Source organism: Gymnoscopelus microlampas, assembly GCF_963454915.1.
Source record: "Gymnoscopelus microlampas genome assembly, chromosome: 4".
Taxonomy (NCBI): Eukaryota; Metazoa; Chordata; class Actinopteri; order Myctophiformes; family Myctophidae; genus Gymnoscopelus; species Gymnoscopelus microlampas.
Window position 1 is genome coordinate 41,348,854 of NC_139941.1, and position 27,504 is coordinate 41,376,357.

General features: G+C 43.1%; 1 protein-coding gene across 4 annotated transcripts in view; it reads left to right on the forward strand.

Moving 5' to 3' along the window:
• Nucleotides 1-27,504, forward strand: part of dtx1 (deltex 1, E3 ubiquitin ligase) — a 67,277-nt gene that overhangs the window by 27,146 nt on the left and 12,627 nt on the right. For 2 of the 4 annotated variants that reach the window (XM_084054152.1, XM_084054154.1), the window contains exons 3-7: nucleotides 6,554-7,319; nucleotides 19,477-19,538; nucleotides 20,028-20,189; nucleotides 22,588-22,649; nucleotides 26,133-26,291. In XM_084054152.1, the coding sequence (XP_083910278.1) occupies nucleotides 6,554-7,319; nucleotides 19,477-19,538; nucleotides 20,028-20,189; nucleotides 22,588-22,649; nucleotides 26,133-26,291 (1,211 nt within the window). The remainder of the gene's footprint in view (nucleotides 1-6,553; nucleotides 7,320-19,476; nucleotides 19,539-20,027; nucleotides 20,190-22,587; nucleotides 22,650-26,132; nucleotides 26,292-27,504) is intronic. The other 2 variants (XM_084054153.1, XM_084054155.1) reach the window with 2 other exon arrangements.

Below are 27,504 nucleotides of genomic sequence, written 5' to 3' on the forward strand. Positions count from 1 at the left end.
TTCTTGAATTTTTTAATTTTCGCACAAGAAATAGCTTCTGTTGTCTGTTTGTGATTGTGCCACAAAGCATTACTTTTTCTAGATCGGTACAGCCGGTTATAAAAATACGTACGTTACATTTGTGTGTGTGTGCGTGTGGCGTGGGTGTGTGTCCATTCGTAGCATTTGAGTGGAAGTAGTGTGAGATGTGGTACTGGCATAAACTTAGAGTGAGTCACATCAGATGCCAAAAAAGAACAGACCTACACACTACAGTACAGTGTTACCTAGATGAATTGTCTTTGCTTTCTTCAGCTTTCCCACAACTCATTTCCGTGATCTCCCGTCCTGTCTGCGGAACCCCGGGGCTCCCCCACAAGGACGGGGGTCAGGGCCCTTTCATAAATTGCAATGGCGCTCGTGGCTGTTATGTTTACATACAGCACTTAGATAGATGGTATATATACTGATAGCCTATTGCTACGGCACGCTGCGTCTTTGCTCAAAATGACACCAGAAGACGTTCGCTGGAAACATAATGTATGGTGCGTAATGTACGCATGCATGGATATACAACATTGTTAATCAACCACAATCAAAAATTGCTGTTAAACGCGAATAAACATGCACGTTGACAAGTGCTTTACAATTGCTGTATTACTCAGAGCCAATTAAATCATCATGGGGCCCAGGACTAATCATCATTGCGAGCCCTACAGTATGTAAGAAAGTCAAACCACTACACTGTAGTGGTACAACATTCAACAAAGGCCAGGTAACAAACGCAAGTAGGCCTATGTGCAGGGCATAAGCGTTTTATCCTGTATATTTGACTTACCAATATCATAAGCGCTTTATCCAGATTTTCTATCAGGCGAAATCTGAGGTTTATAACGTCGGTAAAATCCAACTGATGCAACAAGTACATTTGATGGATGATGTAAAAGTTACATGGTTCAGTCTGTTTTCATACATAGATGTCCCCAGGCAATTTTTTTTAATCATTTCCAGCTTGCAAAATGATCACTCCCTGCAGGCATTTGAATTGGGGAGAGAGATTATAGAGTGCAATGTGAACATTAGGAAGCACACTCTGAAGTTGTTGCTCTTTCAGGAGCAGCTGTCGTATTTAGCCGATACGAGGACACTCATGTTACATATTTGTTCTGTCTTCACATTAAAGTCATACTGACGTAAAATTACTTGTTTGAGGATGGTTCTGAAAAAAGTTAGTTGAAGTGTGTGTAGATTGAATTGCAGTTTGTTCTGTCACTAAATTGCAGTTTCACTAAATCCCCAAACTTAATCCACTGAACCCAGACCCCCGAACAGGGATTTGATTTAGGAACTTGTCACCTTTTTTAGTCTTCATGAGTTCGCAGGTCTGCCTTCAGTCCATTAAAAATTATGTCAATATTCATATATATGCTGTTTATGACATTGGAATTTGCATATGAGAGTATTGTAGTATAGTAATATCAACTCATGGCAATTTGGGGGTTTGGAAGTTATGTTCAGTTGCAGGGGGTGGGACTGGGGATGTTCAATTTGATCAGTTCATCCTTGAGCCCAGTAAGTAAGGTAAGTGAGGCCAAAATGGATGTTAAAGTGCCACATTTGAAGAAATTCCCTCAAGATGTTGATACACCGACGTACAGATGTACGGACAACCCGAAAACATAATGCTTCTGGCCACGGCTATTGGCAATTTGGCAGTGGAGGTATAATGTAACAAGAACCCTTTCCTGTCTTTCTACTCCCGTTGTGTTCTGTTGTCCTGTTTTAATGGTCCCCTTTATAATTTATGACTTCAGGAGAGGGATTTAATTGCTGATGATTAAGTTAAATAAACTAAATATCTTTATTTCACTTTAAAAGAAATATGCCAAAATGGACCTAGAGTGATGACAAAATTATCCTTGTGATGCTGAAGAGGAGGAATGTGGTGTTAAAATTGCCTGGGTTAACCACATTAACCTTGGTGTCCCTATTTTGGGAATGTCATTATGGGTGGAGATTTTCCTAATAGTATTTCCAAAAAACCTTCATAAACACAGAACATAGCCAATCTGCGAGCACACTACAGTATATCGTGATACGACATGTTGTGAGCTTGAGGATTGGATATTTTCTATACTTTTGAAATAGGGTTTAAGTGGTTAAGGATTCATATACTATACTGAAAATGTATGAATTCATTGTGCTGTACTGTAGGTACATGATATAAAAGTCTACCAAATGGCATGTGAGATTGATATACTGTAAAACACAGCAGCTTAATGTGACACAAGCCATTTCTACCTTTCTCCAGAAGACTTGTCTGGGGGCAATCAAGGATGTTGCAACATGTAATGTCCCCCCATCCTCCCATTCTAAAGTGATAAATTAACAACTCTGACAGGCCTACCCTCGGTTCCAGAGGAAAACAAAGCCATTAAGGACAGGGACCATCGTGGCCTCACACAGAGAGCAGATTGCAGGAAGTTTTTTTTTCTCCCCCACCTCCACTCCTGCAGGCCAAGATATGAGAGGGGCAGTCAGCCTCACCCTCAGCCCACCTGGTTCTGTGTAACATTAGGGTTAGAGTCCCACTGTGAAGCCTGACATGGCAATACATCACAAAGCCACCACACACCCAAGGGGACCGGGCTGAAACTGGGCAAGGACAGCTGGAGGATGTCATGGTTGTGGGAGGACGGGGTATATGTGAATGGGTGTACAGGAGGGATGGCTGCCAGAGGCGCATGGGGCCAGACAGGAAGTGGCCACTCTCTCTCTCAGCTTCCTGTCAGGAAGTGAACGGAGGGGTCATCAGCAGCTCGAGCCCCAACCTTTTGACGGACATTGGTTATATATACCCCAGTGAATTACAGAAAGAGACAGCAGCGCGAGAAGCGATGAGGTGGTCTTATGTGAACATGCCTTCCTGTATGGGGCCCATGTGATACTTGTCCTGTCATGACCTCAGCTTTCCTTGAGGTCCTAGCTAGTCAACCGTCAACACTTCCCAGCACAGAAATGCAAATAGGTGACCGTGTTTATGCCAAACTCTTCATGGTTGCGTGTCAAACTTGGTGAGTTTTTGTCCTAATGTTTGAATTACAGCTGCTGTAGAGGAGTACTTGGCATCAAGTCTCAGCCTGAGCTATTACAACAAGAAAACCTGATTGCCAATCAACAGGCCCTTAAAGGCTTCTGAAATGTTTATAGGATATCTTTTAGCAAAGCGTATTACACACATTTGGCTCCATTTGAACGCTCAAGAACAATTAACACGTCTAATAGCCTTTTCCAGGAGAGAGGTACTGTTTATCTTGGCTCGCCAAAGTCGAGCAGCTCAAATTGATGTGCAGGAATAAAACATCGACACGTCCTCAAATATTTATAAGGGGGCCTGTGTTAAACGTACCGTTGAGCAGGACTGCATGGGGCTGAACTGCCATTGATTGAGCTGGATTGCATGCAGCTTTGCAGAGAGAGTGAATGTTAATGTGGGGCAACCTGATGCATCCCCCGGAGGAGACAACAGCAATAAAAGTCTGCTCTGTGTGGTGCACAGAACCGCCTTTCAATCATCACACTCAGTATTTAGTAAATCAATAGATAGTGATACGGCCAGAACGATGTATCGGTTTGGCCGTTTTTGCTTTAAGATATACTAGAGAGGAGACTATAAATACGATTCACAATGTTTCATGTGACCAGCTTGCCTCACCACAACCAACATACTAGTACTACACTACTGCGGAATGTGATACATCTTGAGATATAGAATGCGATACCCTGTGTGTCATCACTTTAACCCTATATACTTAAAGGACGACTTCAACCATTTTCAACCTATCTTCATATAATTGGTCCTCACTAATGCTCATGATAAAATTATTTTAAAAAAATCTACTCAGTCTGTGTCTCATAGGAGGGCTGTGGACACTTCAGAAACCCGCCTACCAGTGACATCATTAGGCAGGGGGGTTTTATTCAAATAAGATTTAAAATGTATTTTTTTATTTTTTGTGTGAGAACAATGGCTTCTATAATAGCATGCTAACTTTCTAATATAAATCCTGCAGTTTCTATTATTGATGTAACTGGTAGGCGGTTTTCTGAACTGTCCACAGCCCTCCTCTGAGACACAGACGGGCTAGACAAAAACGGTATCATATTATTATGAGCACGAGTGAGGACCAATTATATGAAGATAGGTTGAAAATGGGTGAAGTCCCCCTTTTGTGTCGTCCTTGGAAGTGTCCTCCAAGATCTATCCTTGCACCACTCCTTTTTTCGCTCTGAACCAAATCTGTTAGACGATGCATTTTGAGCTTGTAGATCTGCTATTTTTGACGGAGCATGAGTAAAGAAGAATGTTGTTTGTGAGTAAAACTAGCTTGGTTGACAGACATCCTGAGAAACTTGTGTATGGTTGACTGACTGAAGTGACTCAGCTATCCTGCTGGCTCTTTGAGCAGTCAAGTGTGCTTGTGTGTCTGCACGCTTGCGTGAGTGTGTGTGTGTGTGTGTGTGTGTGTGTGTGTGTGTGTGTGTGTGTGTGTGTGTGTGTGTGTGTGTGTGTGTGTGTGTGTGTGTTTTGTGCGCCGTATATACACGTGGGAGCCGAGGTTCTCAGCTGCAGCACCCAAATTAAATTAGCCATCGTGGTGCCAAGTCCTTTACCACAAGTCTGCAGTAGAGAGTCAAGGTCAGACAGCCGATTCTGCTGATGCATTTTATTATCTGGAGCCAACACTGGGCTATTTGACCAGAGGTGTACCACCATTACCATCACCCCCCCCCACCCCCCACCCCTCCTTCCCCCAACCCCCTGCTTCTCACACCCATTCATCCTCACTCCTCTACACACACACTCACATCCCTCCATTATCAACCCGGGCGCTGCTCGTGGCAAGGGAGCCAGTGCATTTACCCGTTAAATTAAGCAGGGGGCGGAGGGCAGGGGGGAGATGGGAGATGGGTTGGGTGTGGTGGTGGAGGTGGAGGGTGCCTGGATACCCTTGCTGGTGTGAGGCAGGGGGAGATGGATGGGCCGAGGTGTCCTGATTTCCCGTGTGACCAGCGTAATTGTGTTATAATGGAGGTGGGAGCCGAGAGGCCTCACGCAATGGGGGCCAGAGGTAAACAGTCACATGACATGCAGGCAGTGGTGGAAAAAGTACTCAATATTTTTTTACTTAAGTAAAAGTATCAATGCTGCAAATGCAATGTAGAAATACTCTGTTACAAGTAAAAGTCCGGAATTCAAAATACGTTTTCAAATGTACAAAATCCTTTTGAAAATAGCAGATCTACAAGCTCACAATGCGTCGCATCGCAACGCATATATAGGGCTATATATAAGTAAAATACAATAAAGTACAATATTTGCCTCTGAGATGAAGTGGATGAGTAGAAGTAAAAGTATTGAAAATTGGAAATACTCCAGTAAAGTAAAAATATCTCAAAATTGTGCTTAAGTACAGTACTTGAGTAAATGTACTCAGTTACTTTACACCACTGCAGTCAGGCTTCCCGTAAAACACAGACACACACACACACACACACACACACACACACACACACACACACACACACACACACACACACACACACACACACACACACACACACACACACACACACACACACACACACACAGGTCAGGCTAATATATCGGCCATTATTTGACTTTTTGGTAATACTTGGTATTACTAAAATACTTTGGTAATACTAAAACAGGCATTATCATCTGCTTATAACACTGTATAATTATATTATAGTTAATAAGATAAATAGATAAATAATAATAATTTCCATAGTTGTAATACATTATAATAATGTTTAAGTGTATTATAATCACTGTTTTAAGTCACTATAATTGGTCATTGGGTGCTTTAAGTAATTACATTCCTGAAGGTGTAGGCAGAAACATTTTGTGTTGTTGTGTTTGTTGCATAAATTGAAAGCTAAAGCACCCAATGGCCACTTATATAGTGACTTATAGTCACACTACTATAATGCATTATAACTGTGATTATAATGCATTATATAACACACACAGAAAACATGAAAACAGTTTTATGGTGATTTTACTAATAGTTATGTTTCAATTTGTTCTAAAATATTCCTATTTCAATGTTTGATATACTGTTGCTTACATTTTCACTTTGGCATTAGGGATGAAAAAAGGGGTCTGTGTTCCTGTACTTTGTGGGGTATTCACCTGTTTCCTAGGCTGTGCGTTTTCCACTTCCTGTCGGATTTCATTGGATATCATTAGTCATCTGACCAGTTTCATTGGATTTCATTGGATCAAATCGACAGGAAGTGGAACACACACAGGAAGTGAAAAGCCGAGGAAACAGGTGAATAGCAGTGGTTCTGAAAGTGGGGTCCAGGGACCCTCAGGAATCAGGATCCCTTGACGGTGTTCCAAATGGACCTTTACTGTACCTCTAGGTTGACTGTGTACAAAGATGTTTTGAGAACCAATGGCCTACAGTAATTTAACATGCTCTTTTGCTGTAACCATCTCTGACCTCATATCCCCTCTCGTGTCCTCCTGTCCTTCCGTCTCCAGGCACCATGCGGCCGGTGCACAGGAACTTCTACGAGCCGTCGTCCGCCCCGGGGAAAGGCGTGGTGTGGGAGTGGGAGAACGACAACGGCTCGTGGACGCCCTACGACATGGAGATCTGCGTGACCATCCAGAATGCCTACGAGAAGCAGCACCCCTGGCTGGACCTGACCTCTCTGGGCTTCGGCTACCTCATCGACTTCAACAGCATGGCCCAGACCAACCGGCAGAGCCAGCGCAAGAGGCGCCTGAGGAGGCGCATGGACCTGGCCTACCCGCTCATCATGGGCTCCATCCCCAAGTCCCAGTCCTGGCCCGTGGGGGCCAGCTCCGGACAGCCCTGCTCCTGCCAGCAGTGCATCCTGGTCAACAGCACCAGGGCGGCCTCAAACGCCATCCTGGCTTCCCAGAGGCGCAAGCTGCACGGCGGAGGGGCGGGGGGTGCTGCGGGGGGTGCTGCGGGTACCATGGCGGTGGTACGGCAGAGCAACACTTTTGCCGGGACCTCGCTGTGGTCCCCGTCCTCCACCTCCTCCTCCCATGCGGCCGGCGGCAAAAACAACAACATAAGCGTGGGAGGAGGGCAGGCCAAGGCTGAACAGGTGCAGTCGCTACTGTCTGCTGCCAACTTCCCCTGTTCCCCTGTGATGCCGTCGCTTCCGTCTGCCCATGGCCATCACGCCCTCACCATCAACGGGCAGAACAACCTGAACCGTCCCGGCACCCAGCGCATCGCCATGGGCGCTGCCAGAGGCTCCATCCCTCCGGGGTAATTATGCTTACGAAGCACTAATGCATACCTCTTTCCTACTCTCCCAATTTACAAGGTTTTGTGGAGTCTGCAATAGTGGTGTTTGCTCTCGTAGCACTGGTGTAATGCTGCGATCGGGCCAATGTGCATATCAGCCCTGGCAAGGGGAGGACATCAAAAGAAAAACAGACAACCTTTCCCTCTGCTTGTCTACTGCCTGCATGTATCTTATGTACTGTGTCTTCCATCTCTCTCTCTCTCTCCCCCTTCTCTTTCTCTCTACCCTTTTTCTGCCTTAGCCCCATGCCCCACCCCCCCCATCCTCTCTCGTTATCTCTCTCAATCTGCTCTCTGCTGATTTATGTCTACTCTAGTTAACTGGTTGATCAATGGATGTGCAGAGGGAGAGCTGTATACATAAGTTGACTGCTCACCCGTTCCAGTTGCTTCTCCTCTCTCATGCCTGATTGTTGTGGCAAACTGTCCCTTTTTCTATCCTCCTATGATGACTGCGTCTGCCATGGTGTTCTATGATAATGAGCTTATGTTGACCTCAATACGCGTGAAATACTGCAACTCTTCTGGTTCAGTCCTCGGCTTCTGCTTTTTAAACTAATTCATTACCGCTGAAATTGGTAGCCATGGAAGTTGTGTCATGCATGTTTATGCAAAGAATATTGCTGTGTGTGTGTGTGTGTGTGTGTGTGTGTGTGTGTGTGTGTGTGTGTGTGTGTGTGTGTGTGTGTGTGTGTGTGTGTGTGTGTGTGTGTGTGTGTGTGTGTGTGTGTGTGTGTGTGTGTGTGTGTGTCAATATGGGCTAAGGGTTCCCAATCTTTTCCATTTCACGACCCCCCAAATAGCCATAGCCACTGGCTGTGGCCCTCCTGTTGCAAAATCACTTAATGCTTCAAAGAAACATGGATACCAGGTAAACACTGAACCTAGTATCTGTCTAACTAACACGCTATCTAAATTACATTCTTAAAATGTGTGGTCGAGAAAAATAATCTAAGAAGCAAAAATACGTGACCAAGACATATCTGCATAGCAAACTACTGTAGCATCAAGAAGGGATACAAGGAGAGCGATGAGTGAGATGAGTCTTCAGACTACGGCAGAAATCTCAGAGTGAGTCAATGGGGAGTTTATTCCACAGTTTGGGAGCCAGGAGGGAGAAGAGTCTAGGTATGTTGAGCATTGTCCAGGGTGTTTTAGGGAAGGCTCACTCTTCAACAGGGGGTCCGGGACCCCTAGGGTGTCCTCAGAGCTACTATAGGGGGTCCGCCAAATCTTTGTGTGTTTTTTTACATTAACCACTTGAACCCTATAATTCCTTTTCTGAGGGGAACATTAGCCGAAAATAGCAGATCCACAAGCTCTCTTGAGAGCTTGTAGATCGGATATTTTTGGCAAAGAGGCTATAGGTGTAGGGGGAAAAAAGAGCAGACTAAGTAAAAGAAAAAGAATTCATCTGAAACACAATTTTATACAATATAGAGTAGGGGGTCCCTGCTTCATCTCTCTCTCAGCTAGGGGGTCCTTGGCCTGAAAACGTTTAAGACCCCTGTGTTAGCTGATCTACTGTAAATGAGCGGGAAGGGAAGGGTTGTATGTTTGGATCATTTCTTGAAGGTATGGGGTTGCTATGCCTTTGGTTGCATCGTAGGCCAACGTCAGTGTTTTGTACTGGATGCAAGCAGGGACCGGAAACCAATGAATGAAGGGGAAAAGGAGGGAGACTTGAGTATGCCGAGAGGCCAATAAGGAGGGAGTTGCAGTAGTCAAGCTTAGAGATGACTGGGGCCTGGATAAGGAGCTGGGCAGACTCCTGGGTGAGGAAGGGTCTGATCCTTTATCATCCTTCAGATGTTATAAAGTGTAAACCTACAGGAACGAGTGGCCGCTGCAATGTGTGCCTTGAAGGACAGCTGGCAGTCAAATCAACACACAGGCTCTTGAAAGTCGGAACAGAAGCCACCAGGGAGTTGTCGATGGGAATAGAGAGATCCTGCACGGGGCAGGACTTACCTGGGAAGAAGAGAAACTCAGTCTTAACCGTGTTGACCTTGAAGGGGTGGGAAGATATCCACTGTGAGATGTCTGCCAGGCATGCAGTGATACGCCTTTCAATCTGAGTGGCAGAGGGGGAGAAAGAGAAAAACAGTTGTGTATCATCAGCATAAAAGTGATAGGAGAGCATGTGAGCACAGATGACAGAGCCAAGACATTTGGTGTAGAGGGAGAAAAGGAGGGGGCCAAGTACAGACCCCTGGTGGACCACAGTCACGATGGTATGGGGAATGAAAGCAAACCTTTCCAAGGAACCTGCCATGTCGTCAATCATTTTACTGTACTATTGCATGGTAAAATCAACAGTGTTCATTTAACTCTGAGACCGTCAAAATTGAAACCATGAAAGTAAAATTTGCGCTGAGGATTTCACTGTGTGAATGCAAGTGGGCCTATATGCCACGTGTGTCTTTACAGCATGTAGTTATTGGTGTTCTTATGTATGTGTCTATGCCTATCTATCTACAATACTTACTGTAGGCATGGGTTTGTTTTTGTCTCTGTTTCGATGTGTCAACTGTACTTCTATACAGGATGTGCATGTGATAGTTGATGTGGTGCGTGTGCGTGCATGCGTGCATGTGTGCGTGTGTATGCACGTGCGTGCGTGCGTGTGAGCGTGTGTGTGTGTCCTGGTAAAGCTGTGGGAACGTATTTGCCATGGAGGCAGAGCACCACTGGGGAAGAATGAATAATGGATCAAAGAAAAATGGGACCTTCAGCGCGCTGCTCTGACCTCAGAACGATTCAGTGAAGGGAGAAGAACGAAACTGATTCCTCCGTTCCTATCCTGCTTTCTTTACTAAAATAAACCCTCTCTCCTGGTCTAGTTTGATTCTGTTTCTCTCCGCGGCTGCTCATGGGGAGAGACACAGTTACTGTATGTTTGGATGATACTGTCCTTCAACCACATATACACACGTTCACTTTGGCTGCCTGGCCTAATTCTGTTGCACAGTAAGGAAATGTATGTCGCTTTTTGCTCCTCGCAGCAGCAGGGGCATGAACTTTTTTCATCTCCAGTGGTTAGGGGAGAAATTGTTGTATAGCTAACTTGACTGCCTGCACGTGCACTAGTGACGGGCTTGTGTGTAGTATGGGTATGGGTGTGTGAAAGAGATAGAGAGAATACCCCATTAGGAATTGAAGGTTCAAAGGCTGTTTTGCTTTAAGAATGTTTGTATTAAGAATGTATTCTGATGGGTATAGTTTGGGTGTAGAGTTGGGTGTGATGTGACTTTTTCATCTTGTCGTGTCGCGCCCAGGGAACGTGTGAAATCTGACAGAGGGGGTGAGGCAGATTACATGGGTTCCCAGGCGAGTGGCTCTGCGTACAGGATGAGTGTGGTTAACCGGTGCACAGCATCACGATAGCAAGCGCGCGATGAAACGTGCACTCCTTTCACACATTCCCCCAAGCACTTACTGCAGACAGATGATGGAGGAACCCACACAGATACAGTATGTGAAACATCAGATATTGACGGTTTTTCACACACCCCCACACCCTGGCCCGATATTGCTGGAGTTATAAGTAATTTTGAGTCCGTCATATGATGATGTCGTGCGGCAAAAAGTATTTCCATAGCCGAAAATATTTTCACAGCGCGGCACCGCCGCCCAACGAAGTATAAGACTTTAAATTCACATTCTGCAAGGTATTTGGCACCAGTGTTGCCATGTCTGCTTATTATAAACGACTTTGGGCTTGTTTTTCTGTAAAGTCACTTGTAAATATTGGTAGTTGCAGGTTGTGTTCTTTTTTTGGCTTTTTTCTTAAGTGTAGTTGCTTATTTGGGCTTGTTTCCAAATGTTTTGATTATTGTTTAAACCAGTGGTTCTCAAACAGTTTCATGTCAAGGACCCCCAAATGAATGTGTATTGTCCACGGACTCCCATCTGAAATGATAAATTGTGCCAGGGACATATTCCACATTTTGTACGTTTTAAAAAAATGCAGATCTCCAGTGACAATAGCAGCTATCCAGTCACAACTTGTGAGCTTGTAGATCGGCTTTTTTCAAATAGCCAATGTATAGGTTTAAACTGCTCATGTGGCCTAGTTGCTTCTTTTGGGCTTGTTCTCACTTCTCATAGACCTGGTTGCTTGTTTCTCTCACAAACTCTGGCAACACTGTTTGGCACACACTGTAGCTTATTAATGGGAGTTTTTGTTTCTGGTTTAAACACACTACAAACATACTGTACATAATACTATACGATGACACATTCACATCATGTGCACATATGCAGCACACACAGCTTCACATGCAGGCATGCAAAAAAACATGCAGTTCTTTTCTGTATTGATATAAGAAACCTCATAATATACTCTCATATACCTCATATTTTGTGATAGTAGCACTTATTGTATAAGCTTGTACTTAATAGTGTGCACATAAATACTCTGAAACCTTTATTGAATGAAAGTAAGAGGGAAAATTGGTATTTGTTGCCTAGTACTGACTGGTAAGGGTGGATGAAAATGGTGATATAGGTTGTTCCTGTAGTGGTGAGGGAGGTTTCATGATGTGTCTGTTCAGGTTCAGCGTCATGTGGATGAATATATGCAGTGGCACCATCTGCTGGTACATGTTTACATGTCAATTTACTGTGTCTTATTACTACTACTATATTACCTCCTGACTGGGCTATATAATTTATCAGCTATAAACTAGAGAGTGTTGTTTGTGAGACCGGGTCATATAAGTCCAGGGGCCAACACTGATATTCAACACAAATTGGTACCACCTAAGGTGACCGTAAAGTTTTTGTATTTTTGTCTTCCTACATGTCTCTAGTTTATATTTTGGTATGATAACCCTTCCAATCTTGTAGCTTAATGGCAGTTATCACTACCTACCGGCTAATGTATCCGGTAGGAGACACAAAGTAGAATCTTTGTGTCTCCTACCCCGGGCATCAAATTATTGTGACAAAAAACAAATATATCCATGTATTCAAGGCTTCATGGGGTGTGCAATTGATAGAAAATAAATATTATTTTGGGTGAATTCCTCCTTTAAGTTTTTCAGGGGGACTCTCTACCCATTCAGCTATGACCACCCCAGACCGAAGGAGGGTCAGCTTTTACAAGCTTATGGAAAGCAGTCTTTTTGCAAACACCAAAAATCTGAGAAGTTATCAATTGCACACCCCATGAAGCCTTGAATAAATGGATATATTTTGTTTTTTGTCGCAATAATTTGATGCCCGGGGTAGGAGACACAAAGATTCTACTTTGTGTCTCCTACCGGATACATTAGCCGGTAGGTAGTGATAACTGCCATTAAGCTACAAGATTGGAAGGGTTATCATACCAAAATATAAACTAGAGACATGTAGGAAGACAAAAATACAAAAACTTTACGGTCACCTTAGGTGGTACCAAAATATGGCCTGGCCCCTGGACTAGTAGTATCTGTGAACCAGAAGCCATTAGAGATTTGCTGTTTTGAATTGTTGCACCTGCATCAGGTTTTATTTATTGGAGACCTGATTATGTCAGATAACAACAAGGCTTCTCTTTGTCTTGTTGTACTGTATGTTATACTGTGTATTGTCCAATGCAAATGGCCATGGTTCAAGGTTCTACTTTATTTATCAGTAATACCAATCACAAAGTAAAAGGCGCGTGAAATTCATTGTGCGCTGAAACTACCACAGCAGCTACAGTCTCAAGAGTTAAGACATTAAAACGTAGTGTTTTAGATTCAGGAGTGAGTAGGAAGTAGTTACTAGTTGCGTGTTTTCTGTCTTTTCTTTCTTGTTCATTGTCCACTAGACCACTTCCTCTTGTGAGCTTCCTCCATAAACTTCCTTATTCAACAGAATCGAAGAACTGTGCTGTACTGTACGTTTCTTCAGACAAAGGAATGAGTGCTTTCACTTTCTGTGTATAAACAAAAAGAGATGGAGACAGACTCAGAGGAGGAAGAGATATGGTAAGAGAGAACCTTTTTTTCTTTCTGATGAAGATAGCGAGACAATAATGGTTTTCAATACCCAGCTATTGCTGTGTTTACATGTTTTTGTCTCCTTATGTTAAGACAGCTAGCCTGAATTTCGACCAGAGGGCTATGTGATGAGTCCAGAGATTATTATCCCTACATGGGCTGCTGCACCCTTATGCTCCGGAGCCCTTTATTAGATTGAATTAATGGAGAAATATCTGAATAAATCATGAGGGCATATTCCGGACCCAAAACTGATGCAATTTTCGAAATGCTCTTGTGTTATTGCTCATTTTGAAGGGGTGTGTGTGTGTGTGTGTGTGTGTGTGTGTGTGTGTGTGTGTGTGTGTGTGTGTGTGTGTGTGTGTGTGTGTGTGTGTGTGTGTGTGTGTGTGTGTGTGTGTGTGTGGGGGGGGGGGGGGGGGTGGGGGGGGGGGGTCAGGTGCACCATAACCCCCTCCCCCTAGCCCACTCCCCTGGCATAGCTGGGAGCGAGGTCGGCCTACTCTTTCCACTTCCCCCCACATCAATATGCGATTAAGCACTTTTGGAGTTCTCTCTCTCTCTCTCTCCTCAATATCTTTATCACGGTGCATGATAAACAGATGACGAGATATTAGCTCCCCATCAGCACTTTTATAACCAGGCCTAATGGTTTCTCTATTTTGGGAATAACATCACTCTCATTTTGATTAAGTCGTCATAAGACAGACCTGAGACCTGCTCAGGGACTGAAGGACCGAGCAGGGCAAGCTGTAGGAAAGACAGGGAGAAGGTTAATGATTATATCCGAACCCAACAGGACCCCATTGGAGGCAGTGGGACTCGGTTCGTGTTGGGTAAAATGTCTCACCTAATTACATTTGGGTTTGGGTCAAGCTCAGGTTCATAGAGCTTATTGAACTGGTCGATTCCTGCCTCATGACCTGTGTTTGCATACTTCCGCTCTGCTGTCGCAGCCTTATTTATTTCATTAGGAAAACGGCAATGTTGACTATACACAAAAAAGACGTAGCTTGTTTCCATTGTGGTCCACCTTGAGACATATAACAATATAGATGCAGCTCATTATGTACTGTAGATGCAACAAGCATAACCTGTGCCCTTGGCCCGTACAAGTGAATACAGTATTTTTCCTCACTGTCCTGTCTCTTTTCACTGTCCTCTCTCACTAAAACATAAATTGTTCAAAAATACTTTTAGTTATTAGCTAATTATTATTGGAAAATCATGAGGAATGTCTGGGTTTGGCCAAGCTGTACTCCACATTTGGACTTTAAGCCTCTGGTTTTGGAGTTTATTTTTTACACCACAATCTTGCCTGAAGTATAGAGAGGAGGGACGGAGAGAAGGAAGGATGGACAAAACAGAAGTGAACATACAGTTAGGTCATGAGGAAGAGAATTGATGCGAGTGAGCAGCGTGAAAGAAACGTTGAAATCCAGTCCACCTCAATGACTTTGCCTTGATGAAACTGAAATGCTCGAGTGACACTTCTTTGTAATAGACACGCTAAAGAGCTGGGGTTGTTTATGCAGCTAATATGATATAAACATTGATAAGATCTGAGCACCGATAACGCCCATTGTTCAACGTCATCAAACACTCTCTTCATCGATTCCTTAGCCTTGCAATGACAGGTCAGTCAGTAATGGCCTCACATTGAAATGTGCTTCTTCATTTGTAATAGGGATGATGATCACTGGATAGTGGATAGTGAGGAACATGGAGAGGTGGGGTGCTTATGCAGTAAGAATTTATGCAAAGAGATTTGGGGGATGTCCTGTTTTGCTTATTACTTTTTGCCAAAAATAGGGACGCCAGGGTTAAAGTGGTTAAGTTATGCATTACTTAATGTGTTAAAACTGGCTGGCAATAGCGAAAATACAAAGCAATGGGCAGTAATGGGCAATACAGTACAGTATGTGTTTGTGGTTGTACCGTACGTCCCTGTAGAAATGAGCACAACATGTCAACTATTCCTGTTGGTCTAGGAGAGAGTAATTGCAACTTGCTACTTCTTAATTTGGGGAAGTTGTAGAATCACAGTGAACAGCTGTTTCATCCAAACTGTATACATGTTGTATAACAAAAGCTGTTATAGTAGTATATAATGCAGTGTGGCAAGATCTTGGCTAGAGTTGTAAGAACTAAACCTATACAGTTCATGAGCAATGGAAGATCAAAGTAATGTTCCATATCCATCACACGCTCCCCTGTGCATACGTGTTAATGTGACACTTCTTGTGTACAAGAGGAGACAGCTCTTTTGCTATGCTCCATTTTCTCTTGTGATGAAAATGTGTTGTTTTAATCACAACACTGTCCATGGAAAGCCTGGAGAATTATACTTTCACCCTGCACTCACCATAAACATATACATGCACCTACATGAGAGGAAAGCAGTAAACCATGATGTCCGCGGTGCACTTGATATGAGAGTATATTTAAATATGGGGATTCACTCTCCCAGTGGGAAGCACCTAATTAGTTTTCATCATGCACACTTGATTGTCTGCTTAAGCTGATCAGTTGTTTCGGTGCACTTTCTTTGGCGCTGATATCATGCACAGTGGGTGAGACTGCTGTCTCTGTACATAATTACACGTCTTGACTGATCTGGGATCAAATCTCACTAGAGCATTCTCTCCTGTCCCCCCATCTGCTGCTTTAATTGTTCATTGTATACTCTACCTACACTCTATGTGTGGGGAATTGGCATAACGACAGAAATTGGTTTAAAACAGGAAAGAATTGGCACAAAACACACACACACACACACACACACACACGTAATTATCACTGGGGTTGATTATAACAACAATAGTGGATATGAGCACAATGACCACAATAACTAAAGACACGTTACTGCAGGACCAGACTGCCCATGATCACAGTCAAGGATGTCTGGGTTTTTATACAATGGTTAGCATCATTATATACTGACTGAGTAGTTGCTGTTTTAAAGCTGTGTTCAATTAAAAGACAAACAAACAAAATCACACCAAAAAAAGAATACAGGGCGAACTATCTTTGTGGCTATGGATGCCACAAGGAAATGCACAGTATGCACAGCAGATGTGAATTAACTTGATTGCATCTAATTTGCCGTTGACTAATCAGATCTCTTGGCTGAGAACAAATAATACCCATGGGAGGGTAAGGTTTCCAAATCATCACATGACTGTGGTTCACCAATCTTTGGCCATCAACAATTCACTCACTCACTCACTCAGACAGACAGACACTCACTCACTCAGACACAAAAATGTCTTGAGACACACCATTAACCAGTCAACTTGTTTCTTAATCCAACATGTTTTCCACTGGTGCTGTTTTACATTTCAGCTATATATATATATATATATATATATATATATATATATATATATATATATATATATATATATATATATAATTTTTGTTTATAAATCCTATCAATGCCTCTGTGGCCTACTTGCAGATGTGCACAAGAAATCTGGCACTGATTGGTTAGTGAGATTATTTACACACTGCGGTTTGTTAGATTAGCTACACACAGACACACATAGACACTCTTCTAGACAGCACTGCCTCCTATAGAGGCATGCCATAAAAATACAATAAATAAAATAAAGGCCACCTAATGGTTAAGATGTCTCTAAGGGGTGTCTTACGATGGGATTCGATGGCAGGGAAAGACTAATAGAAAGGGGTAAACTATTTCATCTTTACAGTAAAATCAAAGTAACACAGAATTATAACTGTGTGGGTCTCATGAAAGATGATGACACAGGTCAGTCACAGTCGGGCCACATGGCTCTATGTTATTTATTGGCAGCTTATTTAAAGACTCCCCTGGCACAGGAACAGAGAGCCGTATATCAAAGTGGCTGCCTGATAGGGGATTTGTAAGGTGCTGCTGAGAAGCTACATGGCTATGGGTCTCTGCACAGTCAGTGAACACAAGGATTGTAGCAGATTTGTGCAAATAGAAATGATTTAATTTGACCTTTAGTTAGACCCAACCATAGAATGTACATTTTTATTAAAATATGTCCACTAGAATCATTTACACATGGGTTGTTTTTTTAATAGTGTTTTCAGCTACAATTAACCAAAACCTGGTGTACATGGAAGTGAACCGAGATCCACGTTTTCAGGCAAACCAGAGTTTGGTTAATATGACCTTCTCACCAGTCCATACTAATCACACTATCCGACGAAATGTTCCAGGGTTTGATTAAAGGCCAGACCAATGCAACTCCTTGCAACTGCCATTGGAGATAATGGTTGCAAGTAGTTGCATTTTGCAAGGAGTTGCATTGGTGTGACATGGCCTTCAAACTGTTTTGTTGCAAGGAGCTGCGACTAGTGGCATTGGTGTGGTTTGGCCTTTAGACAGACCAAACAGTTCAGGTGTGAAAGCATCCTTAATGTCTGCATGTTGTTGTCATTGTAATTTAACAGCAGTTACTGTATGTGTCCATGACAGTTTTCCCCTAGAGACTATTAAGTCTGTCCTATCCGACATTCAACTCAGTTTGAGTTGTCTTTAGGCTTTTTGACAGTTTAGGGTGCAGAAGTTCACCAACACATGCACCAAATCATGGACATGTAGAGTTGCCAAATAAGCATGCTTGTATTTGAAAATAATATTATGGGTGATTTGATCAGGAAATCCAGACTGAACATAAAATTGAAATGAGTTGCAATTCAAGTGACTCTGTACCATCTCTTCCTTTCTGTTCTGCCTGTGGTCTCCTTCAATTGGGTGTGGGGTGAGCTGAGGGTTTGGTTTCTGGAAATGGACTCGGTGATGCACATTTTAATGACCCAAGTGTTTTGGCTTCCTGTTTTAAAGGTCTTGGTAAAAGAAAAAAGGAAAAACAATGTCTGTCGCCTGTGTGGTGTTTGCGTGCAAGCCTTTCCAAATGTCACTCTGAATCAAGCTCCACTGCAGTGCTCTGTACACGAGTCAAGCTGTCTCTTCTCATCGTTGTTGTCTGTGTTGCCATGTCTGCTTACTATAAGCGACTTTGGGCTTATTTTTCTGTAAAGTCGCTTGTAAATATTGGTAGTTGTGGGTTGCGTTTTTTTTGGGGGGGCTTGTTTTTAAAGTGTAGTTGCTTATTTGGGCTTCTTCCTTGATGTTGTTTAAACCAGTGGTTCTCAAACTGTTTCATGTCAAGGACACCCACATTTATATGTATTTGTCCCTATTAACCCCCATCTGAAAATCTCTCTCTGATCTACAAGCTCACAACGGTATGCGTTGTGAACTTGTAGATACAGTATTTAGGTTTAAAGTGCTCATGTGGCCTAGTTGCTTCTTTTGGGCTTGTTTTCATAGACTTGGGTGCTTATTTCTCTCACAAAATCTGGCAACACTGGTGTTGTCTGTGTCCTCTGAGGTGGACTACAAGACTAATTTTACTCCGTGTCTTTTCTTTCTTTTTTATGCTTGCAGAACGGAACTAACAAGCACTAAGCAGTTTTCAGTTCCTGTTTTGCCACCATTAGTGATACAGCAGGAACACAATGGACAACTGAACTTATTACTACATAGTGCTTCTCTTTTACAAGAATAATAAATCAACAGATTAGTGTTTTTCTTTTCATCTTTGGGATATGAAAGGAATAACTAGCATTCTCCAATATTGACACTGGATGAAGGGGGGAATAGAATTTTTCACAGATTTGTTTGCATTTCATGACAGGCCACAATAGGGTCACCAGTGGGTTCAAGTGGCTAAACAAAAGGCTTTGCTTTTATTATGATGACAAACGTGTTGACAAATTTGATTTACAAGATGTGTGCAGTAGCCTAGGTATAGTTTCTGCCATTAGAGTGGCTAATGGACTTCTGCACCAACATCAAACAATTCATTCAGGTTCAAGTAGTTACATCTACAGTAATTGGTAATAAATTACTTTCAAACTCAACACTGGTCATAAGGAGAGAACACTTTAGTGGTCAGATAATGTAGAAAAATCAATGGGCTTTGGTTCTTTTTCCAGCGTTAACTATGTACTGGCTTTTTGCCTAATGATTAAAGAGACGTCCTAGATCTAGATATATTTTTGAGCTGGCTGATGATTTTCTTGATCCAACTTAAATTGTAGTAAATATTCTAAATATTTATATTGAATTTTCCTCTTTCTCCTGACAGGGTTCCAGCCCTCCCTGTGAAGAACCTTACGGGGTCTGGACCAGTTCACCCAGCGCTAGCAGGTCAGCAAACATGTACAAATATATACAAATATATATATATACATTTACAAATATATATATATATATGTATGTGTGTGTGTGTGTGTGTGTGTGTGTGTGTGTGTGTGTGTGTGTGTGTGTGTGTGTGTGTGTGTGTGTGTGTGTGTGTGTGTGTGTGTGTGTGTGTGTGTGTGTGTGTGTGTACAGCAGCTAAGCATATTAGTTGTTGTTGTTTGAAAAGTAGAGCACTAGTAGAGCCCTAGTGAAATATTATATAATACTGAACCCAGTTGTTCTTTTTGTTACTGTTCTATAACAATTGCTGTGTGTGTGTGTGTGTGTGTGTGTGTGTGTGTGTGTGTGTGTGTGTGTGTGTGTGTGTGTGTGTGTGTGTGTGTGTGTGTGTGTGTGCGTGCGTGTGTGCGTGTGTGTGCGCGTGTGCGCGTGTGTGCGTGTGTGTTCATGCGTGCGTGCCATGCGTGTGTATAAATGCCTGAATGTATGTGTAAGGTATGACAGGCATCTTGATGTGTGCAGCAGGTTTGCCAGTGTGTCTGACCCGTGCCCCTAAGCCCATCCTGCACCCGCCTCCCATCAACAAGAGTGACATGAAGCCAGTACCAGGCGTCAATGGCAGCCGCCGCAAAACCAAGAAGAAGCACCTCCGGAGAGGTACAGTATAGGTTGGAGGGTTGCTGGGTTGGGGTGTGGGAAAGGAGGAGATAGGTATGGAGCCAAATCCAGGCCAAAAGTTTTGAAGAAGAGGGAAAGGGGAGGTGTCAGGTGTAGCAAACTGCTTGACTGTCGTTTCAAATGCGCCAGCTGGACTAGTTTGAAAGAAAGAAAGTCAGTCAGCCAGTCAGTCAAAGGGGAGGGGGGGGGGGGGGGGGGGCAGAGAAAAGAAGAAAACGAGGAGAGTCAGTCAGTCTACTCAGTGGCCAGAGGAACTAATCAATAGATGGAGGCCTCCATGGTGTGCTTGTTTGGGACCTACAAGTGTTTATACTTTTTTATATCTATTGCTCTCTCTAATGGCTGTGAAGTGTATAAGGTCCATAAACGTGTTCAAGCTGAACCTAACCCTGACCCAAAAGCACCACACTGACTGTACCCAACAAGAAGATACCGGTAAATATATAACAACCACTAACATTGAATCATGGGTATATGTGTTCCTTCAACACATTCATAGATTTCACATTCTTCAGTGGACATCGACAGAGGTGTTTCACTAGGAAGCGTAATTAAATGGTGGAGCTGGTGTGATGGACGGATTTTGTGGCTGAAGATGTGTCTCTCCGGGCTTAAATAAGTCCAGGTTGATGAATGCCGTGGAAACCACTGCTGTATGTGGCTCCCAGGGGACTCATTGTCCTAATCGATCAGCGAGGCTGTTGTCCACTGTGCCTGTCCACAGCTTGTCCTCCGATTCAGTCAACCCTGGGTGCTCTTTCTCCCCGAGAGCTTGGCGCTATATTGTACTGTAGACACGCAGACTTATGAGGCAAGCGCTGTGGGGGTGATGACACTGTGTGTGGACGGATCAATGGAGGCAGCAGCCAAATGTGTGTGCACTCTGCAGCAGCACAGCTGAGTGCAGCCCTGGCAGAGAGAGGAATTATGGTGAAGGGAGAGAGAGGGAGAGCGCGATAGAAAGATAGGTTGTAAATGTAATATAGAGAATGACAAATTGGGGGGGGGGGGGGAGGAAGAAAAAGAGAGCACATACAGTACAGTATGACAAATGTGGTGTTCTGCTTACTGTAAGCGAGAGGACAGATTTGGGCTTATTGTGTTGTGCGTGCTGCTGGCAAGGCACCAGGCCTTTGATCCAGCTAATGATGTCATCAAGAGCAACAGTGTAAAATGCATAATACGGTGTGTGTGTGTGTGTGTGTGTGTGTGTGTGTGTGTGTGTGTGTGTGTGTGTGTGTGTGTGTGTGTGTGCGTGCGTGCGTGCGTGCGTGCGTGCGTGCGTGCGTGCGTGCGTGCGTGCGTGCGTGCGTGCGTGCGTCTCTCTCTCTATCGCTTCATCCACAAGCTTTCTTTCTTTCCATTACTTCAGTCTACCTTTACATGCATCTATGCCCTCTCTTTCCCCTTTGCTTCATTACACTGACATTTTCATTACACACACACATTTATTTTCTCTGGTCTCGCGCTATCCCCATGTCCTCTCTACTATGCATGGCATGCCTCCGTTTATTGTCTCTGTAGTTGAAACAAACAAACAAACAAAGCACTGCGTGTGTGGGGGGAGAGACCACCCGCCCAGCCATAGCGCTATTAGGGGAGTGTATTTGTACGTATGTGTGCGTGCGTGTGTGATGTGTGTGTTCTCACTCATGCTAGCCTGGCTGCACACAGGGATTACAGGACCGCATGGGGACAGCATTGTGTGTCAGTCAGTTTGAAGGTGACCTCTCCAACATCGTGCTCTCACATGGTAATGATAGACAGAGAGAGCGAGAGAGAGACACTAATGCTAGCATGAATACTCATTAACAAACAAAAATGTGTTAACACATACTGTAGGCTACACACACTTACCACAGAACAAAACGCAACACACTTATACACACACACACATATCCACACAATTAGTAAGCATGGACACAGCCACACACACACACACACACACACACACACACACACACACACACACACACACACACACACACACACACACACACACACACACACACACACACACACACACACACACACACACACACACACCATCAGAATCAAGTAGGGCTGCAGTTATAGCATGGGTATTTATATGGCTATTAGATGTGGTTCAATGAGCGTACAGTGGAATTGATGGTGTTTCTTGTACATAGTGATGTAGTCATTATTCAGCAGTGTTCAAAGGACAATGAATCAACCATCATTCAATGCTTCCTCCTGCCTTATTTCTTCAATATTCAGTCAGTGCAGCTTACCCACATAAAAGTTACCCTCAGTGGACGCGTGCGCGTGCGTGGACAACGTGCATGCGTGCGTGCATGTGTTGGGCCCTTTTGTGGTCATGTGGTCATCTATCTAATGTTGTGTTTTATTACTACAGGGAAAAACCCAGAGGATGTGGTGAGGAGATACACCGAGAAAATTAAAGTAGCCCCAGATGAGGTAAGAAGAGACACACACACACACACACACACATGCATGCACACTCACGCACGCACGCACGCACGCACGCACGCACGCACGCACGCACGCACGCACGCACACACACACACACACACACACACACACACACACACACACACACACACACACACACACACACACACACACACACACACACACACACACACACACACACACACACACACACACACACACACACACACACACACACACACAGTACCGACTGATTAAGTTCAAGTCAAGTCAGATGCACAGTCAAACTTTCTTTATCTTTCCCTCTCTCACACATGCCTCCACCTGCACCCATCCCCAAACAATAAATTAATGCTACATCAGCATCATCCAAACCTTTGCTGAAAAAACAAACTAGGTCTTACTATCAACAACTACTGTAAGACCCCCCCCTCTCCCTCCAAGATGAAAATACATCAGGTTGTTATAAGCACACCTAAGAGAAATTTCAACCGAGTGGCATGGAGGCATTGAGCTACAGTAGTTAATTAGCAATTTACACTTTTAGCATGAAAACATTCATGGTTGCATATAGATCAGGGTTCTTCAACGTTTTCAGGCCAAGGACCCCCTAGCTGAGAGAGAGATGAAGCAGGGACCCCCTACTCTATGTTGTATAAAATTGTGTTTCAGATTAAAGTTTTTTTTTACTTAGTCTGCTATTTTTTCCCTCTACACCTATAGCCTCTTTGCCAAAAATAGCCGATCTACAAGCACTCAACGCCTCGCAGCGCGAGGCGTTGAGAGCTTGTAGATCTGCTATTTTTGGCTAATGTTCCCCTCAGAAAAGGAATTCTAGGGTTCAAGTGGTTAATGTAAAAAAAAAACTAAATCCTATCACACAAAGATTTGGCGGGCCCCCTATAGTAGCTCTGAGGACCCCCTGGGGTCCCGGACCCCCTGTTGAAGACCCCTGATATAGATAACCCTAGCCCCTTTCGGGACCCTGTTTACCTTTTTTTGTATTTGGGAAGGCGGAATCCAGGGTCCCTTGACGCTCAAAGCACTCTCTCTCGTAGTCGCGGGTACCACTGTCTCGTCTCGGGCTAATAGCTCGTCGCTTGGAAGTTGCAGAGATTTCTCAAAGGTACCAAAAAGAGCAATACTAAACCGCGGTTAATCTGCATTAATGCGCTCGGATTGGCGCTGCCGTTTAACATTTTTAATAATTTAGTAAAGCTTAATTTTCTCTCTCACACTCTGCTCCACTTCCCATGTCCCGCCTCCCCGCGTTGTGATTGTAGGAGCTCGCCAATCAGAGGCAGTACCGTAGGACCATAGAGGTATGCGTAGGACGCGCAGCTTGTCAGTCACCGCGGGGAGGCGGGCCATGGGAAGTGGAGCATTGTTTGAGAGAGGAAATTAAGCTTTACTAAATGATTAAAAATGTTAAACGGCAGCGCCGATCCGAGCGCATTAATGCAGATTAACCGCGGTTTAGTATTGCTCTTTTTGGTACCTTTGAGAAATCTCTGCAACTTCCAAGCGACGAGCTATTAGCCCGAGACGAGACAGTGGTACCCGCGACTACGAGAGAGAGTGCTTTGAGCGTCAAGGGACCCTGGATACCGCCTTCCCAAATACAAAAAAGGTAAACAGGGTCCCGAAAGGGGCTAAGATAACCCCAACCCACCCCCACCCCACATAATTGTCCAATATGCCAGTGCCAGGATCAGTGCTAATCACAGTATCAGATACACTTCCCATCGACTGAGCTACATGTAGGAAACAACATTAATAGGAATAGAGAAATCTGAGCAGATCTGAACGCTTCCTTGAGTCCAGTGCATGTCATGTTAAGCTAAAAACCTCTTGCTTGAACAGCAACCACAACCTTTTTACATAAAACAAATTGTAAATGACCGTGAATGAGGAAATTAGCCTCAAGTGTTGTGAAAGGGACTGGAATACAGACCAAGAGGAGTATATAGTACACACCAAGAGGTGATGTCACTCAGCCAATCATGTGATCAGAAGAGCCACCTTGTCACAACTCAAAATCTTCAACAGCAGCCAGAACACAACAGACATATATTAACATCAGCCTTCAGTTCCATAGCCATAAACAATGTCAATGAACATGATTCATTGCCACCCAGCCTTTGGGCCCCAATCAATAGAGTGAATCAAATTAGTGTACAACATAGCACAGTCAATAACAGATAGCAGCTACACACAAAAAAACAGCGGTGATACCTTTAGCCAAGTTCCTCTTTATTTCATCAAGCCTTCTTCAATTGTGTGGGCTTTTGATGCTAGGGTCAGATTTGGAAGCCAAAATGATGTGCCACTCCGCCTTTGGGCCCCAATACAACAGCAAAAGAAAGCAAACACCTGAATCCAAACAGTGGAAACACTGTTCAGACAGTGACCGGTAGCAGCACATAGAAGAACAGAATGCCTACCTTTAGTTGTCTTCTTCCTTTATTGGGTCTCTCCAGCAGCTCTATATTAAACAGAAAATACATCTTCAAGAGAGAGAACTCACACAGGATACAGGATAAAAACAAGTGAAATTGCAAGAGATGAAACAAACAAAAATAACCCATATTGTTGTGTGCCTATCTTATTACTTTAATTAGTTAGTGCAACCTGAATTGAATTGAATCAAGGAATGGCACAAAGCTTCTTCAGTTTACATTCTTTATTATCTACCACACGACCAGGGCCGACCTCAACTCAACCATAACAATTGTTACACCCAATATGTGTCCCTATAGAATCTGGTCTCTGTCCCATGTACCTTCCTGTTTGTCACATGATCTACAACTAACCCATGCTATGCATGACACATATTTGTAGCATCTGCACATAGGTAAATGTCATTATAAAATGCAATATGACAATGTCAAGTTCAATAGCTATAGCTATATATGTGTGTGTATATATATATATGTGTGTATATATATATATACACACACACACACACACACACACACACACACATATATATATATATACAGTATATGGGTACATGTGTGTATACAGTATGTGATGTATTTCTTTGGGTCACAATGTCTTATTTCTTTGGCCATCGTCGCAAAATTCTCCCCTCCCTGAAAGATTTCTCAGGAGCTGCCACTGATCCAACTGCTTGTGGAATGTTTGTAAAATGTTTAAGCATCTTCATACACTGGGGGTATGACAAAGAAACTATATGAAAATCACCAGCGAGTATTTCTCTTCATATAGTTGATGCCTTATTCATTGTTAACAACAAGTTATTGTCCTTAATTTATGGTGTAAAATGGACCTTGTTCGGAATAAAAAGTGTGCCACTTTATTACCATGTAAGATTTGTGTGAATGTACAGTACCAAATATATTTTCAGGTTAATTAATCGCATGGAAAGAATTACGTAAAAATGCCCCCGGTGTGTATAAGGAGGACCGTAACATATAGGAAGTAAACTAAAATATATCTTTGTTATTATATCTTTGTCTCTGCCAGGACTGTACCATCTGCATGGAAAGGCTGGTTATGTCATCGGGCTATGAAGGTGTCCTGCAGCACAAAGGCATCAAGCCAGAGCTGGTGGGCAAACTTGGCAAGTGTGGTCACATGTACCATCTGCTGTGCCTGGTCGCCATGTACAACAATGGCAATAAGGTAGATACAAGCTTTTGAGCCAGACATTGTTATAGTGTCATTACAAGATGAGAAGATACACTTGTGATGACTTGCAGTTTGATGGGAGTAGTTGGCACTGGCCACGCCTGGCTCTGAGTTATGTTATAAGATTGATCAGGTCTGAATCTCAGCATTTCCTGTAAACTGTAACCTTATGAGCCAGGATACCAGTCATTGGGAACTATAAACGTATCATCATCCACCTATATTTAGTTATATATTATATATTATATATATTGAGTTATGATAACCTGAGTCAGGAAGTGTTTTTATGTGTCTGTAGACAAGAAAAAAACACTTTGTTCTTGCTCTTAACACACTGTTTGGAGAGATATTTTCTGTTATTTTTGGAGAAAGTGTTCATTGAAATAATACAGCTCCTTGTGGAGCTGTATTATTGTTTGTGTGGGATGGGGGATGGCTGATTGAAGTTGCTAGACCTGGCCTGAGTCAAACTAATTGGACACAGAGTTAGGCACTCTGAGTCCAATTAGTTTGACTCAGGCCATGTGTGACTACTTCAGTCAGCCATCACCCAGTTTGGTTTTCACTCAAGTCTGACCACTTGAGCAATCAGCTGAGTGAAGCTGAAACCTGAATTTCACCTGTGGGATCAAATAGGTGTAATTATTATGATTATTATTATTATACAGATCCATCAGTGTCAGCTCCACTGTCACTGGCACTGCTGAATCCTTCCACTGCCACTAGCATCATCCTCACTTGAGTCATAATATTATGATAGTTGCTCCACCAGGCCTTCCTATCATGCTCTGCACTCTACAAAATATAAAATTGACACAAACTGTTACTCAAGTAATGTAAATAATGATGCACAAAATATATATATTTGGTACAAATAATGCAGGTTACATTCTAATAACATGAATACATTTTAAAAAGTTACTGCAGATGAAGCATTTTCAAAAGCAAAGAGTGGTAGCAATTGTAGTTGAAATAAAGCGAGTGATGCATGACGTCCAGTTTACTGGACAAATGATCAATCATGATTTCCTCCCAACATAAAATCAATACTTGGCCATTTTTACAACTATAGTACTTATTAGATGTTAATGTCAAACCATTCTTTAAAAAAAATACCAGCAAGGGTCTTCGTCTATATAGTTAGGGAAGTTTTTTTTTTTTACCATTTTTTACCAATCTGCAAAATAAATGCTTACTGTAAGCAACC